Source organism: Drosophila suzukii, chromosome 2L, assembly GCF_043229965.1.
Source record: "Drosophila suzukii chromosome 2L, CBGP_Dsuzu_IsoJpt1.0, whole genome shotgun sequence".
In the NCBI taxonomy this organism is placed as follows: Eukaryota; Metazoa; Arthropoda; class Insecta; order Diptera; family Drosophilidae; genus Drosophila; species Drosophila suzukii.
Window position 1 is genome coordinate 14,433,851 of NC_092080.1, and position 19,981 is coordinate 14,453,831.

Consider the following 19,981-nt stretch of genomic DNA (forward strand, 5'->3'; position numbering starts at 1 on the left):
TTTCATTTTCTTAGTGAAAAATCAATTTACTAAGTGTTTGTTTTATTTAGCACACCAAAATACAAACTTTAATATTCAAAAATTTACGTATTTATTTTAGGAAACCACAAACAAAGTACGTTTTTATTTTAGAAAACCAAACTAAAGTAAGCAAAATCTTTTAACAAAAGTTTGCTAGTTCCAAAGAAAGTTTTGCGCTGCCCAAAAGAAGAACCCCTCTTGTCTAGAAATAAAAGTTCCTCTTTGTCAACTTTAATTCGATTACACTACTCCCCGAAAACTTTATTCAAATTAAAAACAAAATATTCCCAACTCCCATCCCCCCACCTAAACAATTAAAAGTAAACAAGAATTTAATTATACATCCGACAAAAAGCGGTACGTAGAAGAACAAGAAAGAAAGCTGCAATCGAATTAGGAAGCCGGAAAACGCAAAATACTTCGTGGCCATGGCGAAATAAGAAACAGGAAACGGAACGGGGGCAGAAGAGGAAGAAGTGCAAGATGGCGGACCATTCAAGTGCGGCGAATTGAGTTTCCCATTCAACCAAATTTATTTATTTTCAAGGCAAAATGGCGCAAGGTGCAGGCATAAAAAAGGAAGTGGGCCAGTCGTCGGGGGTTGTATCCACAAAAATTATAGTCAAAAGAAAATTTGATTTCGCAAACGCTGTAATTGAATTGAGCCCCGAAATGCGCGCTACGAAAATTGGCCGAAGGAATAAAGGCGAGTAACCAGAAGAATAAGAAGAATAAGGATATAAAGCCACCACAAAAGGCTGCAAAAGGAGACACACTAACGTAAAAAACACAACAATGGCTGGCTAATAAAATAAACGAAAAGCTTTTGTAAGCAAATTGAAAATATAAACAAACAAAAATTGATAAAAATAAAAAAGTAGGTATATAAAAAACGACAGCCAACAAAATGGAATAATAAAAAAATAAAAAGCAAACAGCCAGGAAAGGGCAGAAAATTGGTCAGAGCCCAGAGTACACACAAAAGGGTAAACAAAAGCCACAGCACACACAAGAAAAGCCAACACAAAAAATGGCTACGAAAAACCCGAAACAAAAACAAACGCAAATGTAACAAACAAAAGCCAATTCTGAATTGGAAAATGCATAACAACAAAGTTTTTTCTATGTAACAATGAAAGGATAACACAAACACACACAAAACTAACTGATACATACTAGCAAAAATATATAAAAAACTCAAAGTATGCAGTGAGAAAAAATGTTGCTTTTGGAATTATGGAAAAATCATATATGAAGTAATTAAAATATATCTAAAGCTTAATATTCAAAAGTATCAAAATTTGTATTTCAACTAAAACTCGAAAATGTTATCCATAGAATAAATAATTTTATATGTTTATTAAATAAAATATACCAACAATCTTTAAATCATCTTTTTAAAAATATAACCCTTTTTCCACAGTGCACAAAGATAAGCAAAATGGCGTCTATTTTTGGAAGCTATAGAAACGTCAACAATAGCAACAATTCGATTAAAACTTTTACACACAAAAATGAGCGCAAATTAAAGGAAAACAATCAGATAAAATGGAGAAGGAGTAGGATGAATCCAGTAACTCCGAACAGAACGCAATATTAAAGCTTACGAGTTTGAAATTTAAGCACGCAAAAAGGCAATAATGTGGGCATACAAAATGCTCAATGGTGTTGAAAGCAAATCAATAACCGGAGCAACTGAACATGCAAGTACAAATTAAAGAGAAAAATTACAAAATTTTAATCTTTTAAAAACAGTTGGATGATATTTTAATTTTTACAAATGATTGAACCTATAAAATGTATGTTTTTTTGGTTTTTGAATAAGTTTTGATTTCTGTAACCGGTAACTACAAATAATAAAATTGTTTTTTGTTACAACTATTTTTAAAGTTGTAATTCTTTGTTTTTTTAAGCACAAAACTTCTTAAGCATGCGAAAGCCACCCATATGCTGTGCATCAGTGTGACCAACTAAATAAAAGTTAAAATTAAAAATAATATTTTTTAAAGGCAATAACGCGAGCAGAGCAGCAGCAGCGACGTTGGCGCAGGCAGCGCAGCCGCATACGCTGTCCTGCTCACGCGCAGACACGCCCTCTCTGGTGTGCGATAGGGATGGCAATGCCTGGCTCACTACATGGCCATCTCGCTTCCACCCACAACGGGTTTCGAACTCGTTTTTCGAACTCAATGGGTTTCCCCTTTTTTCATTCGAAGTTTTTGTAGTTGGCCGCAATAAACCGGCATAGTTGCACTTGTTGTTGTACTCACTTTATCATGTCCGGCAGGCGTTCCGGAACTTTTGGGTGGGTGTTCTTCTTCACGTAACTCGAGGACAGAGCCTCCGTGCAGGCCAGCATTAGCTCCGTGGACAACTCGACCGGATGTTGTGGTGATTTTTCTTCGGGTAACTGCAAAAGATCGAAGGGGAGTTAGAAAAAACACAGAACCCTTTTATACGCACGCAAGGATTGGAACAAAAAAATGTTTTGATAAGAAAATATTGCTTTCGTAAAAAAACAATGGTTTTGTTTTATGCAATGTCTGCAAGAAATGCAAGAAATTTTGTGATTACTAAAGCCCTTATTTTCGTTTTAACTTTGTGATATTATAAACTTATTGATAAAATCCTATAAATATTCAAAAAAATTAAAAATTAAAGGGGAATATATCATACTCTACTGTTATTAGAAAGTATAATTTCTCCTGTTAACAATCTATAATTATCTGGCGCACAAATCTTTATAATTTATTTATATTATTAGTGGCAACGCACAATTGTTGCATGCTTTTTGGGGCCAGCAGTGAAATTCCTTGTCGCGTGTTTAAATTAATTATCAATTTAAACAGCAACAACAGACGGAGAAAGAGACATCCACATCAATCAAAATGTTAATTGATGTTTCTTCTTCGCTCACTTACAGTTAACTTTTTCACTCTGTTGCGCCTTCTTCGTATCTCTCTCTTTCTCCTCCCCCTTTCCCCCTTCATTACATGACAAGCGGCGCGCGCGCTGATCCATCAACAAAAAAAAGGAAGGTAAAAAAAGAGGCGAACTGGGCGTCCAAGGGGGGGTGGGTCAAAAGGGGGCGGGGAGGAGCGACAATAAACACGAGCCACGTTAACAATGCCAACAACGGACGACAAAAAACTCCAGAGTGCGATGCGCAGTAAAAATATTTTTATAGTTAAAAAAAATATATATTAAAAAAACCTTACAAAAAAATCAAGGAAAACTTAACCGACCTTTTAGTACCCCTTTGTTTACCAAACAAAGAAAGGTGGGGTATAATTTGTCATTTTTTAATGACTTTGGAAACTTTTTAGTAGAAAAAGAAATATTATCACCTCGGTTTGGGTTTTCACTTTCGAATTTTTAGTCCGAATTTGATTTTAAAAATGTTACTATTTATCCGGTTAAAACTTATTGTTTCAAGGTAAAAGTATTTAAATAAATATATATTACTTCTTGTAAGGTTCTGATAACTTCTGGAAACTTTTTAGTAGAAAATGAAATTTCACACCGGTTCCGGTTTTTACTTTTGATTTTTAAAACGAATTAAATTCACAAAAATGTTACCATTTAATCGGTTTAAAAGTACTTGTTTTAGATAAAACTATTTAAAAAACTATGATATTTCTTAAACGGTTCTGCTAATTATCAGAATTATAATTAAACAATATTCACTTAAAGTTTTATAGATTTCATAAAAAGGATTCAAAGTCAGATGGGTTAAGAAAACATTTCTTGAAAGTTAAGATTCTAATGTATGTAATTTTTAAACTTTACCAAGTAATTACAATATGAATATTGCAATTTTGTATTATTAATAGACTTTAAAAACTTTATTGAATAATTTAATTTGAAAACAAAATCTATAACTTTGATGCAAAAATAAAATCAAGTAAGCTAGTAAAAATATTTTACATCTTGCAATACAAGCAATATGTACTATAGATGTTTCATAATCTTTCGCTCTATATACCCCTTTACTCCAGGAACAACGAGCATAATTAAACATACAAAAAAAGTTAAAAAATAAGAAAGAAAAAACATTTATAGGGTGGGAGAGTGCCTTTTTATGCGATTTAACGATTGATTTAACAGCAGCCGCAAAATGTATAAACATTTTACACGCTGACAAATTGGCCAGGAAGGGGAAAATAACCAGAAAGTGGGGATCCGTGGAAGGGCAGGCGGTCAGGGTACCGACCTAGTGCTTAAAAATTGATAGGCCAAGCGACAGGCGAGCGAGCGCACGAGGCCAGTAAATAAAATTCAAATAAAAACGCCAAACAAACAAAAGGCAGCGCCAAATAAAAGCGTCAAAGAAATGGCAAATAAACAACGCCAGCCAAACGAGCAAAGACAAAAGCCGAAGCGAAACATAAACTTTAAACAGGGCCAAATAAGTCTTGCAGGCAATACGACTAGGAAATGCTCTACCTTTAGGTCTTTAAATGTTAGCATTCACCGAATTTTATAAATTATTTTTTTACCAAGTATGTATATAAAAATGATTAGGCTTGCTAATTAAAATATACGCCTTCGTTTTATCACAAACAAATAGCACATTAAATATTTCTAGTCCCTCTTTAGTTTCAAAACCTTACAGAAAGATCTACCAAAATTCCTAAGGACTCTCAACCAACTAGGATTTCATTTATCGCTTCTTTAAGACAGACAACGACATAAACGCGGCCAAGTGTTAAGTGGCTGCCGGGCAGGACCATAACGCTGGCCAAGTACGAATTTATACTATGCACATAGGCGACATCCGACGTGGCCTGGGGAATCGAGAGTTGCCAACTTTTGCGACAACTCCTAACCCCAATCCCATGGACAACCCCTGGAGGCGAGGACGACTGCCTGGCGACACTTTTATTGTGCAGCAGTTTGGGCGGCCCAAAAGTTCTTAAAAGTTTCTTTTGTGTGACGGCTGCTTTTGAGAATTACCTGGAAACTCTTGCTGATGGCATCGAACAGAACGGTTATGGAATTGCCCAGAAGAGCGTGACGAGCAATCTGGGGGCACACCGAGCAGGCATTCCTATACAACTGCACAGCCAAATGAACGGACCTACAATATGGTTAAAAATGTACATTAGTATAGATATAAATCGACCCAATTAAAGACAACTCACTTCCTTGAGATCTCTGAGTTTTCTTCCAGGCCCTTGGCGATCACATGGTTGGCCAATATACCCAGACCATCCATACAGAGGAAGGCCTGGAAATCAAAGGTCTGAGCCTTGGGTATGACACGCAATAGGTTTCCTAGGTTCCTATCCAATCCTTGGGCCCCTCCACCCTTGACCACCAGATTTAACAGCTTTGGCACTGCACTATCCCTCTTTACATAGGCGGGCAATGGTTCCAAACTCTCTAAATACTCGGCAGCGCTGTAATGAAAAAAATCATTGTAAAATATATGCTTTGTTTCTTAAAACCCTATTTAATTTGAAAATACTAAGGAAATCTAGCAATTTATATTAATAACCAAGAAAATGCTATTAAATATAACAAAAGACAAGACATTCGTTTAAACTCCTCTTTCAAGTTTTTAAATTTCTTGAAATTAAATCTTATTCAAACAGTCAGCCAATAACATTTTAACGATTAAGGTGGAAATTCAAGGGTCGTAAAACGCCAAAATCAAAATAATACAATAATTAATTTAATTCCACCAATAAAAGTTAAGCAAGCTCACTTTACTTACCACTGACTCATTCTCTGCTTCAGCTTTTTCATCTTCTTTTTGTAGCTCCTCGAATGACCAGACGTTCCGCCGACCTCGGAAAGAGTTGAAGACAAATCGCCATCCTCGTTGGTGGTGCTCGTGCCATTTCCATTTAACAAATCCTCGGACTCATCCTGATCGCCTCGACCCTCGTCCGCCTGCCTTGTGGGCATGGTCAGCTCCAGAGCCCTTTGCCGTATGTGTTCGATGTTCTCCTCATGGCGGCGAGCAGATTCCATTTGTTTTTGGAGGATCTTACGCTGAAGTTCCTCCGTTGTTTGTTGCTGTTGGACTTGTAAGGCTAGAAGTCTTTCCTCACGATCCCTGGCCTTTTCTCTAGCCAGAGCCTGTCGCTGTTTCTCCTTCTGCTCCTGCATCTTTCCAATTCTTTGCTCCTTTTCCAGTCGCGTCTCGTTCATCTTCTCCAGCTTTAGCAAGCGTTCTTTTTCCAGAGCTTGGCGACGTCTTTCCACAGCTGCTTCTTTGGCCAGCTTTTCCTCCACCCTCTTCTGTCTTTCCTGCTCTAAGTCTTGCAGTCTTCCCTCTGTTTCCTTGGAGGATTCCAGCAGATCCAATCGCTTGTTTTGAGCTTCTATGTTTTTAATAAAATTAATTTCCTTAAGTTTTTTCTCCTCATCGTGAGCCTTCTCAATGATTTGCTTGAGATATTGCTCTCGATTTTCAGCCGCCCTTTGTAGTCTTCCTTGCATTTTCTGCCGTTTGTCTTCTATAATTTGATTCTTAGCTGCCTTGACATCCTCGACTCTTGAAAACAGTTGCTGTAGCTTAGCTGCCTTTTCCTGTTGGAGCAAATTCCGTTTCAGTTGAGCTTTTGCCTGTTTTGCTTGATATTTCTTCAAGGTTTCCTGAAGAGAACGACGCCTGGAGGGCGAGGATAACTTCTGGTGCAGTTCCTGCGCTCTTCCAGGATGTCTAGCCACATAAGCCTGCAAAGTTGCCAAAGCCTCTGCTCTTTCGTTCCAGGACATATCAGATAGCAATGCCTGATACCTTAACTCCAAGCTAGCGTTCTCATCATCACTCATGGTCACAAACACAGCGGAGTCATCGCCGCTACCCAATTCCACTCCATCGTCTTGCTCCTCCAGCTGAACTTCACAGTCGGTTTCATCCGTTTCCGTATCCACGTCGATCTCCGTTTGTTCCAGCTCCCTGATCTGTCGCTCCAGAGATTCCTGTACCTCTACCAAGATCCTTTCGTTGCGCTCTTCCTCGTTGTCATCCGTGTTTTGTTCCTCGTTCTCATCACAGGCACTCAGGATACAAGCATTCGGTTTTAGGCTTCCATTTGGAAGCTTACGGTGAGCAATGCTCTCGTAGAGTTCACCAATGGTCTTGGAAAACTCGCAGTTGGTCTGGATCTTGATATCGATCTTGCTGTGGTCATCGTTGGTTGCTAAAAAAAAAAAAGAAAAAAAAAATATTAGATATAATTGTAGGTTTGTTAAACTGGGTACCCACATTCTACAACGGTTTCTGCGGAGGAGGAGCTGCTGTTAGTCTGCTTTATGCCCAGCTCCTTCTGCTGCAGCTTTCTCAGCGCATACTTCTCACTCCTCATGTACTCCTTGTGCAAGGACGTCATTTTCAGCCCAGTAAGATCCGATTTCTGTCTCTTGATAATAGAAGTGCGTCCAATGGAACTATTGTTGCTGCTACTACGAGTACCACTTGAAGAAGTTGCTGGCGAGGGAACAACTTTTGTCTCGGAGTTTTCGGTGTTCTCTGAATTTTCGAGCTTCTCGACTTTCTTCACTTGGTTGGTTGTAGTTCTCTGCACTGGGAAAGAATTTACCTTAGCCTTGGCATTCTTAATTTCGGGTCTTGGGACTGTTGATGTTGTCTTAGCTTTAACCTTAGCCTCCCCGGCAGACGCTCCAGCTTTAGCTGAAACGGTTTTTCCAATGGCTTTGCCGTCTCCCGCTCCTTTCTGCTTCTCCTTGTTTTCCTGTTCTTTTTGCTGCTCATTTAGCAACGCTAACGTAGGCAAACTGGCATAGCCTGTGGGCTGATTGAACCTATTCGCCCAGTGCATGCTGCTCCTCCTGCGATTTTTTACAGTCAACCAACCATCGTTAGCATCTGTTGGGAGTTGGATCTGTTTTGGTTGGGAATGTCGCTCCTCTGCCTTTAGAGTGCTTCTTGAATTAGAGAGCTGTTCATTGCTAGCTTTCAGAGTGGATGTAGAACTGGCTATATCCTCCCTGGAACTGAGTCTAGAACTCATGGTACTTCTTCTGGCAGTGCTTAGAATGGAACTTGGAGTTTTCTTCGGCAGAGCTCTGACACTGGTAGAAGGATTTGTGTTTCTGGTGTTTCCGTTCATTTCTAGCATTGTTCGGGAGCGTGCTGACAATCTTGAGGCCACATTATTGGGTGGGCCATAGCACTCTGTTTTACTCAAGGGTCTAGGAGGTGGCTGCAATCCGCTCCTACCAGTCGTTTTTGTAGGAGCCGGAGCCGTCTTGGTGCGACGTAAACCATTGACTGGTTGGGCGGAATTTGTCTTTATCTGAAACGGCTTGGTTGCTATTGTCTTATGACCTGCTACTCCACCAGGTGGTGGAACAGCCTTCTTGGCTGGTCGATTTAGCACACTGGAATACTTAAGGGGACTGTTTTGGACAACATTTCCTGTTATGGAATTCATTGGTTGTGACTTTTTGAACAGCTCCACGACGGGTTTAACGACAGTGCTAGGTGGCGTGGGCTCTTTATTGGCCTGTTGGTTAAGTAAAGCATTCTCCATGGACTCCAGAGATGCTACAGTCATCTCTAGTGCTGTGGGTTCCGGAGCTGTTGCCATCAAAGCATTTTTATTGCATAGCTCCGGTTCATTTATGATCGGTTGTTCCACTAAGGGGACATTAAGTTTGTTTGAGATTTCCTCTGTATGGTCATTAGCTACTGGAATGGTTAGTTCTTCTAACGCCGCCTTCTTAATCTTCTCCTGAGCTTCTCGTTCCTCTGCCTCCCTGCGCATTTTCTCCCTAACATCTGCTAGGGTTAAGTGTGGATCCTCCAGATCTGTTTGGGAATACTGGGTGTTGAGCTGCACATAGTTTGATTTGTCGCCACTCAAATCCAAAGGACCTTCCATGTTATCAGATTGTGCTGATCCTTGGGTAGCTCGCTTGCTGGCTGCAAAAAGTTCTCTGACATTCAGTCGCATTGCTCCCTTTGGCACTTGGTCGTAGGCACGCAAGAGTTTCTTGGGCGAAATCTGTCCATGTTCACAGCAAGGTGAGGTTTTTCCGGATTGAGAACCTGGAAACAAGGCTGGACTCGATTTCCCCGAATTGTTGGGGCTGCAGAGACTTTTAGTTCTAACTCTGGGAGTGGGATTGCTCTTGCGTACTTCCCAGGCCAGGCTTTGAGGTCGGTTCTGCAGTGGTCGAGATTCATAGTCCCAGGAAACTTTAAACCACTCACTCAGCGCCTTAAAGTCTCGCACATAGTTCTCTAGCACCAGTATAGCCTCCTGGCAGCTGGAAATGTTTTCATAGCACTCCACTGTTTGATAAATCTCGTTGACGGCTCTCTGTAGATTTCCAAAAAGTAATGCCCAGTACCTGGCTTGCAGTTCCGATTTTTTATCCCTTCCTGTGGAGGCGCTGCGCACGCGTGGACCACTGCTCCCACCGCCGCCTCCGCCCACGCTTCCAGAGGATTTCAGTCGTGGGGAAGTGGGCGATTGGCAGTTTTTTGGCGTACCGTTGGGCGACTTAGGCGGCACCATGGGCGGCTTACGAAAGCCTGAAAAATATTCAACATTTAAATATGAAATGCAATGCTAAACAGTAGCCGAAGTAGCCGACTATCCAATACCCGGTACTTAGTTCTTAACATGATATTAGATTTTAAAAAGAAACGGAGTTTTTTATCTCGAGTTGGATAATAATAAATAGCGACATAGCAGCATTGTATATGCAATAATAAAAGTTATAGTTTCATAACGAAAACAAGTGTATACCTTGTTTGCATTAATCTTTTAAAGTTTGTTTCATCACAATCATCTAGATATCTGTCCTACAATGCTTTTACTTCTACGATTCTTAACAATACCAAGACAAATTAGGGCTCTTGGGGTAGAAATAGATCATTTTCATGGTCTTCTCACGCAACATTGATTCCAATTTCTATGTGCACATTGATTTACAAAGCTAATTGGAATACATCGTGACTATGTATTCAAAATACTACAGAAACTCCTCAAGTACCGGATATCGAAATGCAACAATTTGCGGGTCTTACAGTCGCCGTTCAAGAGAACGCCTCCGCTTCCAACAGCTGCTCCTCCGTCGCCACCTGCTCCTCCTCCAACTCCTCCGCCCACGGAGCCACTGGCACCACTCGAAGTTGTCTCATCGCAGAACTGGTAGACTAGCAGATTCTTCGCCTCTCTGCCCTCGCGACTCAAGACCTCTCGCATTTCCATTGTTGGGCGAAAAAAAGGCCGAAAAGCTTGTTGTTGCTGCTGCTGCGCAGCCACTGCCGGCGTCTCTGCCCGCGTCGCTGCCCACGCAGCTGCTGCAGCTGTTCACGCGACTTTTGGTTTCGTCCTTTGTAGCAATCCGAATCCTGATGAACTCCCCAACTTTTGCAATCCGCCGCAGGAAACACTTGCCTTCGCTTCGAGTTTAATTGATTATTTCTAGTTTCAAGTAGCTCCTATTTGAGGCGTCGCTTCTTTGTTGTTTTTGTCGCAGAATTTCGCAACGCAAATGGACAGCATTTTTCCACGAAGTCCCTTGGTTAAATCCACCGCGACCTGGTCGATCGGGGCTTAGCAGTTATCTTTTCCACTGTGCCTGAACGTCGTTCCTTGTCTTAGGCCGGTTAAAATGGAAAATCCTTTAGAATTGCGTATAAACTGAAGTATTTCTGCCAATTTCGGCCGAGCAGAGCCAGCTGATTCGAGCGCAGGGTTGCCTTTTGGGGGGCCCAGTGCAATCGGTCAATCGATAGGCCTGCAAGTATCGCTGGGAGCGCGCAGTTAATCGATATAAGGCGACAATTTGAAATTTAAAACTGATTTAGATCTGAATTAGATGGTTGAGCATCTCAACAAAAAGAAATGCAATGTTATTATGATCTCTAGATAAAAAAAAGTACATTTAAAACTTAACAACAACTAATTTTTGGCAACAACTTACTATCTTTCCATCAGTAGGAACTTTTGTATTATTTTGTACCCACAAGCATCTATTGTAAGCCAAGAAATAGTCCGATATTATTATTGTTTAGTAGTACTTATTAATAATATCATTATTATTTTTATAATGTGGTATTTTATTTTTTTATTATTTATGTTATAATTTTAAATATTTAAATAGCAATAACAATTAGCTCGGTATTAAAATTGATTTGTTGTTTTTACCCCCAACATCCCTTCAGTTCTGCAGTAGGGCCCACGAAAACGATCGTGCAACAAAGAGAGGCAGATATTCGGATATATCCCTCTCTTTCTTGTCTTATAATCTGCCTGCACTCCGCGCTCGCAGAGACAAATTTCGGCTGGTCCGTTATTTTTTTTTGCGTCTCTCCGTTATGTTCGGCTAGCGACTAATATTTCGGCGGAAAAATTTTCGTGGAGCAGCGACATGTGAATGCCCTAATATTTTAGGAGCATTATTGTGTATCGAAAAAAACAACTAATATTGTTTTATAAAAGTAAACTATTTGATTATAGTAAAATTTAGTATATTGAATTTACTTATAATGTTATATTTACTTATTATACATTTTTATTACAATATAATTTTTTAGTTAAGTTATAGAAATTTAGTCCGTTAAAATTGATTTAAGTATTTAAAACATTAAAGTATTAACATTTTAAAAAAAATCGTATTGTATTTTTTACTCAAGAAGTAAAAACTATATAGTCGGATATATAATTCACTTTAGAAAGGGTATAGGTGCAGTGGCACGCGCCAACAGCGAAGAGAAAACAAAAGAAATCTAGTAAAGGGGTGAGAAGACTTGGTGCATTCTGTTTGAGTGATTGAAAGGGAAGCATCCATTTTAATGGTGCGCAGCAGAGTTACTTTAATCGTTTAGTTAATATAATAAAGTCAGGTAAGTGCTACATTAAGTTTAAGATGTTGTGCATTGATCTTAGTTTATAGTACGTAAATTTTGAAGGTATTCAATGGGTTCCGTTAGCCCAAAGTGGATGACGAAAGGTTTTGTGCCAATAAAAATCCTGCAAAGGGTTAAGCACAGCTATAAAAGGTAAATATACAATTAAACAAATAAAACGCATTTTGCAAGTGACTTCACAAGTGAAAACTCAAGGAAAAATTCTGATTTTCCCAAGTGATTCGGCACGTGACAGGCCATACGAAAAATGAGTATAAGGAACAAGTAAAATCCCGTAGGACTTCGAAAAATTTTCATTTGAATTTTCACTTGTGAAAATGCGGACATCCCATACAATTTTCTATATGGAGCGTCACTTGTTCTTCACTTGTGCACGAGGACATGTCCCAGGTGATTCCCAAGGTGATTCACAAGTAAAACTTTTTTTTGGAACTGAACCCTTCAGTTCCAAAAAAAAAGTTTCACTTGTGAATCACCTTGTGAATCCCGTGGGACATGTCCTCTTGCACAAGTGAAGAACAAGTGACGCTCCATATAGAAAATTGTATGGGATGTCCGCATTTTCACAAGTGAAAATTCAAATGAAAATTTTTCGAAGTCCTACGGGAATTCACTTGTTCCTTATACTCATTTTTCGTATGGCCTGTCACGTGCCGGTGACTCGTCCCAAGTGAATCACTTGGGAAAATCAGAATTTTTCCTTGAGTTTTCACTTGTGAAATCACTTGCAAGGGACACGTCCCAAGTGAAACACTTGGGAAAATCATAATTTTTCCTTGAGTTTTCACTTGTGAAATCACTTGCAAGGGACACGTCCCAAGTGAATCACTTGTGAAAATCAGAATTTTTCCTTGAGTTTTCAATTAAAAAAATATAGAATTTAATTCATTTCATTTTAATTCATTTTAATTATATGGTACTATTTAGATTTTCAAAAATTGTACAATTATTGTTTCTGTTTTTTTGCTTCGTAAGCTTATTTTTAACGTTAGACATCGCCGTTCTTAAACCTTTGTCCGGGTCCTCTGAATCCTTGGCCAACGCTCCTGAAAAAACATATGTTTAAAAAATGCGTTTTATTTGTTTAATTGTATATTTACCTTTTATAGCTGTGTTTAACCCTTTGCACGATTTTTATTGGCACAAAACATTTCGTCATCCACTTTCGGCTAACGGAACCCATTGAATACCTTCAAAATTTACGTACTTTAAACTAAGATCAATGCACAACATCTTAAACTTAATGTAGCACTTACCTGACTTTATTATATTAACTAAACGATTAAAGTAACTCTGCTGCGCACCATTAAAATTGATGCTTCCCTTTCAATCACTCAAACAGAATGCACCAAGTCTTCTCACCCCTTTACTAGATTTCTTTTGTTTTCTCTTCGCTGTTGGCGCGTGCCACTGCACCTATACCCTTTCTAAAGTGAAATATATCCGACTATATAGTTTTTACTCCTTGAGTAAAAAATACAATACGACTTTTTTTAAAATGTTAATACTTAAATGTTTTAAATACTTAAATCCATTTTAACGGACTAATTTTCTATAACCTAACTAAAAAATTATATTGTAGTAAGAATGTATAATAAGTAAATATAACATTATAAGTAAATTCAATTTACTTAATTTTACTATAATCAAATAATTTACTTTTATAAAACAATATTAGTTGTTTTTTTTGATATACAATAATGCTCCTAAAATATTAGGGCACTCACATGTCGCTGCGCCACGAAAATTTTTCCGCCGAAACACTAGTCGCTAGCCGAACATAACGGAGAGACTCAAAAGAAATAACGGACCTGCCGAAATTTGTCTCTGAGAGCGCCGAGTGCAGGCAGATTATAAGACAAAGAAAGAGAGGGAAGCTTCGAATATCTGCCTCACTTTGTTGCACGATCGTTTTCGTAGGCAGTCTTCTACACTGCGCCGACTTCTCTGCTGACGTCAACAGCGGCACAGCGTTTTAGGCACAAAAAAAAAAACAAAAAAGCTTTTTGCCTTGAGCCATGTCACCGCGTCCCTACTGCAGAACTGAAGGGAAGGGTATCTTATGGCCCATGGCAGCTGGCCTGTAAACTTTCCCTTCACTCTATAAGTTTTCAAATTGATGGCGCTAGAAAGTAGTATTGAGAAATGCATACTTTTAGGGGTTGCTGCGGAAACGAGACAACTAGTGTTCGGTGGAGCGGGACAACTAGACAGCGAGAATAATCGCCGGCGACTTGAAAAACCGGTCTATCGAAGCTGCGGGCCTGTTACAATTCCGGTCTAAACCTAAATGATGCTGCTGCTGCTGCTCTAGTTGTTCGAAATGTAATCGCCAGCGGAGCGAAAAACAAGAAAGTAAAAGAACCCGGAGTCGGTACTAGCTCGCTCCCCACTTGCCCCGTCAAACACTCAACTTTTGAGTAGCGAGTATTTAGTTTCCAAGCCCATTTTGTTTTGCCACCAGATATTAAAAACAAGTTGCATCACAGCTAGCAAGTGCCTTCTTCAAACGAATATCACTTCCTTTTTCCGGGCGACTGCAACTTAACCAACACTAATTTTCGAATTAAGGCAACCAACGATGGGAAAACGAAATCGAAAAGAGACAATATCGTCACTTGAGCCACACGATTTCGATTCATGGACTCTAACGAACAGGCGCACAGGCAAAATAACCAGTTCCCCACGAGATTTATCGCGGTGGCAGTCACTCGACCTCCGATTTCGTTCCGTTTCAACTGAGTGTGAATTTCTCAGGCCCATGTGCGGTATGTGTTTGCTTGTTTGTTTGTTTGTTGGTTTACCGCTCGCCATGGAGTCGCTTTTGAGAGGGTGTACACACATACACCGAGTTTTGTGTGGGGCGACTACTGAGTGGTGGTTTTGGGGGAAACCATTATTTGAATTGAGTGGTGGATAGAGTTATACTCGGGATGTCCGGAGCAGACGGGATTTTGAAGCTCGTTCTTGGGGCTGGTCTTTTCCTTAGCCACAATGTTTTGTTTTACATAGAGAAGGCAATATTGCAATGATCAATATATATTATCTTAATTATTAGAAGGTTCCACATTTATAAAATGATGTATGCATGTATGTCCTAATGAAATATGAACCTTAAACAAAAGGTTTACTTTTTTGTTCGGAAAAACTCATTGGATACATTTCAAATAAATCAAATAGAAACACCTCACCTATTATACGATCCACTAAATAAATACACTTTATAAATGATTTTCATCAAGAAACTGTAAAGGTAAAAAATGTATCTCTTAAATGACATGTCTTTGGCATAAGGCGCATAGGAACTGTAGCCCTTTGAGATTTAGACATTTCTAAATTTTTTCCGCTAAACTGGGGGGCTTTTCAAAAAGAAGTAGAAGAGTTGTTTTTCAGCTCAATCGGTTTAATACAACAAAAATAAGCACAGGATCGAATAGCCCAGAATTGTAACAGAATCAACTACATAAGTCTAAATTTGAAAATGGCCTAGAATTAATTTAATTAGCAAAACTTTGCAATGGATGGTCGTAATGCCATGATTTTGGTACCATTTCGGTAAAAAATAATGAAACAAGAAAGGAAGCTAGCTTCGGAGGGCCGAAGTTTATATACTCTTGCAGGACGTACGTGTGGGAGCAATGTATAAACAGAGCTATCCGACTTCTAGAAAATTTACAGAAATATCAAGATAAACGAAATATCATAAGTTTTTATATTTTTAGACATTTTTTATCGACTTTTTTTTTGTTTTGAAGGGTATATTAGTTTCGTCGGAAAGTATAAAGTATATATAATCTTGATAAGGATCACCAGCCGAGTTGATCCATGTCCGTCTCTCCGCCTGTCTGTCCGTCCATATGAACGCTGAGAACTCGGTATAGCTTTTATACTTACACTCTCGCTTCGATTTGTCACTACGTGACCACGTCCATATTAAAACCATTGGTAGCTTTTGAATTTGAACTTTTTTTATTATTGTTTTAATGATCTTTTTAAATCCTTTACATTCAATAAAGTTTATAAGCAGCTGATTTTATATGCAACAAGAGAAATCGCAATAGTCGATGCCATCGTTGATAGTCGACTATAGCGTTACCCGTTACTCAGCTAAGGGGAGTGCAAGGGAGATACATATGCAGTAAAGCGACTGTTCACAATTGCACACTACAGAACGGCGTCGATTTCTTTATTTCCTTATAACTTTTTAATGGATGGTCCGATTTTAACAATAGTTGGCCACCTTGGGTAACGTTTTTCCTGCAAACGGTGTGAAAGAGTGCCACTAAAACCTGTTAAAAGTTAAAAAATAAAATTAGGTAAACTATATTAGATATAAACATTTTTCTATTTAAAATAAAACTAGCAAAAAAAATAACTGACAGGTAAAAGTGAATATCCCTTTGAAAATACATTATATTTTTGTAGTTCGGTAGAATTATCCGTATAACGTTTAAGTTATACAATCTTAACATTAAGCTGTCATAGGAACAACAGAGAAATTATAAGCCAAAAGTTTTATGCAAGGGTATTCTAATTTCGGCTGGGCAAAATGTGATACTTTGCAAAAAAATCTAGATTTTTCCCTTCAATTATAATAATTGTAATAAATGTTACAGTTTGCCAAATAATGCCAAAAATTCGGTTATTTTATAAGCCGACCTAGCTATTTGTAACCAAAATACATGTTTTCTTAAAATTTGGAAAACTTCGGAACTTGCGGCTTTTTGAAAGTTTTTACCGAAATTAAATAAGTTTAAAAATTAGAAATACCTATCACCTGGCAGGGGGAGGCCAAAAGCTGCACAATGTTAAGCAGGAACACGATCCCAACAATCAGAACTCCCAACGCAACCATTCTGGATGATAAACAAGGAAGAACGCTATAGTCGAGTACCTCGACTATCAGATACCCGTTACTCAAAGGGAAATGGAGATATGCAAGCAGCAAAGCGAGATTAAAATGCGCCACCTACCGGCGGTAGACAGATTTAAGCGTTATGGGCGTTAGAGTGGGCGTGGCAAATTTATTTTTGAATCAATCGATAGGTATTGACAACACCAATACATTTCAGTTAAAATTTTTTATCTAGCATGCAAATTGGGGGCGTCACAAGTTTTCGCGGTTTGTGGGCGTTTAAGTGGGCGTGGCAAACTTTTTTTTAGGTCAATCGATAGGTATTGATGAGAACAATACAAAACTGTAGGAGTTACAGTTTTGGGCGGTTTGTGGGCGTTAGAGTGGGCGTGGCAGTCTACTGAAACAAACTTGCGCTGCGTAAGAAGCTCAGGAATCTGTACGCCAAATCTCAATAGCCTAGCTCTCATAGTTTCCGAGATCTCAGCGTTCATCCGGACAGACAGACGGACAGACGGACATGGCTAGATCGACTCGGCTAGTGATCCTGATCAAGAATATATATACTTTATGGGGTCGGAAACGCTTCCTTCTGCCTGTTACATACTTTCCGACGAATCTAGTATACCCTTTTACTCTACGAGTAACGGGTATAAAAATAACTAAACGAATTTTGTCTTTGAAATATGATTTAATAGCTGCAATCGCTAGCAAAATTAAGGCGAGTCTAACAAAATGTTATCACCTCATCACTTTAGCAGTTCGAGGGAATTTGATTGCAGATTGCTATTCAAAGTTCACATAAGCAACAAGGTCAAAGCATAAATTTTGCTTATTTCTGGGAATCGTAAAAAAATGTCTTATTGCGTTTTGTTTCGAATTTTTTTTTTTGTCGTAATCTTAAAATATATTTTTGTGCGGAAATTTTACGGGTAAGATTAAGAGACATTGGCTTATAAGAGCAAATACAATAAGTGATTTGAAAATAATGAAAAAAACAAGAAGGAACTCTGTAGTCGAGTGACCCAACTATCAGATAACCCTTATCCTGTAGGGTAAAAAACTACTGACGATTTGCAAAAGATTTTAATGACATTAATTTTTGTAAACTAAATTTTTTATACGATCAGCTAAATAATTTCAGGAAGAATGCAAAAAGCTTATTAACCTGGGTAATTAAACGCCACCGGCCCCAACATCTTAAATTTCGTTACTTCTTAAACCAATTGATATTTTTAAAGTCTTAGTAAGCAATCCCTTTATTTTATGCGATACCTTTCGATCGCTAAGATTGAACCAACACAGCAGATAGTCTATCCTGCGGCTATATATATTAGTCACCTTCATAAATTTTCCAGGTGCGCTTCGTCACTACGTGAAAGTACTTTTGTCTTATCCTTAAATCAAAATATTTTTGTAATAATTTTAGAACAAGCTGCTTTTTCAGCTAACCTTTGTACATAAATATGTATGTTTTAACTGAGTTGCGTAAACTTCCATTTTTGCCATTAAAATCAGATGTTTATAAAATAATTTACATGGCTAGCCCTTTTATATGACTCTCTCTGCTATGAGTGGTTTAAAAATTGTAGACTATGAGTACTGATGCATAAAGCTAGTTTCTTTGGCAGCATTGTTCTCATATTTCAGAGAAACCCGAGTGCCAACCTACGTCATGGGCATGCCTGGAAGTATGAAAAAATCCTTGAACATATTGATGGACCAGGAGTGCAGTAACCGGAGCATATAGCTGCATGTCTGACGAAGTGTGGCACACATAACTGGAATAACTGCTGCCAAGTCAATGCCACATTATCGGGAACTGAAGTTTAAGGGGAGGGGGGGCAGTTGAGGGTTGGGGAGAAGAGGAGACACGACATTCGTGGAGCCGACCATTAGAAAAAGCCTTGTCCAAGGCCGTGGGGCAGGGGCAGGGGGAGGAGCAGGTGAAAGCGAAGAATCGGGCAGAGGAAGTGGCTCCAGTTGTCTGGAAATTGCTTAGACATTCCTGGAGCCAACCAAGGCCGCTTTTGGTGGGGCACAGTGAGCTTAAGAGGTACACAATATCGTCAATAGATGGATATAGAAATATTACCTTTTTTTTTAAGTACATATGTACATATGTAGGTGTTACCTTGTCATTTTGCTTCACTTTTAGAAAGTCTTTTTATTTGGTTTTCAAATTTTATATTATATATGTTTTAGGCACAAGTTTTGCTTAAAATCCTTTTCTTCCGTCTGCTGTTGTAATCCTAGCACTCCCGACCATGGCCATAGTACCGGTTTCCAATATTCATACGATACGACCAAATCCTCTTCAGGGTCTGGAATTTCTATACGTACCATTGCAATACAGTGTGCATGTGACTACCACTCTGATATCGGCCATTGGTTCCTTCTTGTACCGCCTATGGACGCCGCCCTTGCGAAGAAGCTGGTGAACCCTATGTTTCGATTCTTTTTCGATAAATGTGGGATTGCACGTAAGTGAATATATTAATAACTAAAATTCGTAGCCGATAAATAATAATATTTGGTATTATTTTCTACTCGCAATCCACAGTGCCTGAGACGAAGAAGATGGCTTGGCAAGGAGAGGTTAAAGAAGCCAGACTTGGTCACCAAAGGAATTCGATGCCGGGGACGGACACGACTCCGAGCGAGGCAGATGAAGAAGATGTTAACCCGAGCGGATGCACAAGTAAGGTACGAAGAGGGACAAGGGTCCATGACCAGGACCAGTCTGGACTTGAGGCGCTGCCATGGATCGGGAGGAGGAGGAGCCGGGCATGGGAATACGAGAAGGGACAGCATCAACAGCAACAGCAGCATAAACAAAACGACCAGCAGATCTGGTGGAACGGAAGAACTGTGCACTTGGCAAAATTTATGTCTCGAACTTTTAAGAAATTGCAAGATGACGAATCTAATTTTGTGTTATTCAATTACAAATAGTTTTAATTATTTTACTTATTAATGGCAATGTGTAACACCGAAAACTGATTCCGAATCTATAAAAAAATGAGCTTAAAAAGAATTCTTATAATAAAAATTTAGGGTATTGCAACAAAGTAACCTAAACTAGTAAAAACATGTGAAAGTGACACTACTTAGCATTTTAATATTTCTCTACAAATATTTGTACTATTTTTTAAACGAAGTTGCTAATCAAATTTTAGAAGAACGCAATACCCATAAGAAAAAATATTTATTCAGAAGAAATGTGTAGAAACACACACATC

The 19,981-nt window shown here is 38.8% G+C and overlaps 2 protein-coding genes and 1 long non-coding RNA gene across 6 annotated transcripts in view; 1 reads left to right on the forward strand and 2 right to left on the reverse strand.

Annotated features, from left to right (window-relative positions):
• Window positions 1-10,700, reverse strand: part of ssp3 (short spindle 3) — a 33,218-nt gene extending 22,518 nt beyond the window's left edge. Inside the window, exons 1-6 of the mRNA XM_017089346.4 lie at window positions 10,037-10,700; window positions 7,244-9,538; window positions 5,741-7,178; window positions 5,166-5,423; window positions 4,978-5,101; window positions 2,292-2,431 (exon numbers count right to left, since the gene is read on the reverse strand). Of these exons, the coding sequence (XP_016944835.3) occupies window positions 2,292-2,431; window positions 4,978-5,101; window positions 5,166-5,423; window positions 5,741-7,178; window positions 7,244-9,538; window positions 10,037-10,220 (4,439 nt within the window). The 5' untranslated portion in view covers window positions 10,221-10,700. The remainder of the gene's footprint in view (window positions 1-2,291; window positions 2,432-4,977; window positions 5,102-5,165; window positions 5,424-5,740; window positions 7,179-7,243; window positions 9,539-10,036) is intronic.
• Window positions 10,701-11,226: 526 nt separating this feature from the next.
• On the forward strand, window positions 11,227-19,776 carry LOC108021657 (uncharacterized). Of its 3 annotated transcripts, XM_070996419.1 has the most exons (5): window positions 11,227-11,455; window positions 11,690-11,860; window positions 11,927-12,016; window positions 18,945-19,222; window positions 19,303-19,776. In XM_070996419.1, the coding sequence occupies exons 3-5, from the start codon at window positions 11,934-11,936 to the stop codon at window positions 19,692-19,694; spliced, it is 753 nt and encodes a 250-aa protein (XP_070852520.1). In that variant the 5' UTR covers window positions 11,227-11,455; window positions 11,690-11,860; window positions 11,927-11,933; the 3' UTR covers window positions 19,695-19,776. The 3 variants fall into 3 exon arrangements, with proteins under 3 accessions (XP_070852520.1, XP_070852521.1, XP_070852522.1); XM_070996420.1 differs by lacking the exon at window positions 11,227-11,455 and having other exon boundaries at window positions 11,631-11,860; window positions 19,303-19,681; XM_070996421.1 differs by lacking the exons at window positions 11,227-11,455; window positions 11,927-12,016 and having other exon boundaries at window positions 11,631-11,860; window positions 19,303-19,681.
• On the reverse strand, window positions 12,764-13,768 carry LOC139353121 (uncharacterized). Of its 2 annotated transcripts, XR_011604277.1 has the most exons (4): window positions 13,612-13,768; window positions 13,141-13,311; window positions 12,985-13,074; window positions 12,764-12,930 (listed from the first exon to the last, which is right to left on the reverse strand). It is a non-coding gene; the product is annotated as an uncharacterized lncRNA (long non-coding RNA). The 2 variants fall into 2 exon arrangements; XR_011604276.1 differs by lacking the exon at window positions 13,612-13,768 and having other exon boundaries at window positions 13,141-13,356.
• Window positions 19,777-19,981: the final 205 nt, after the last annotated feature.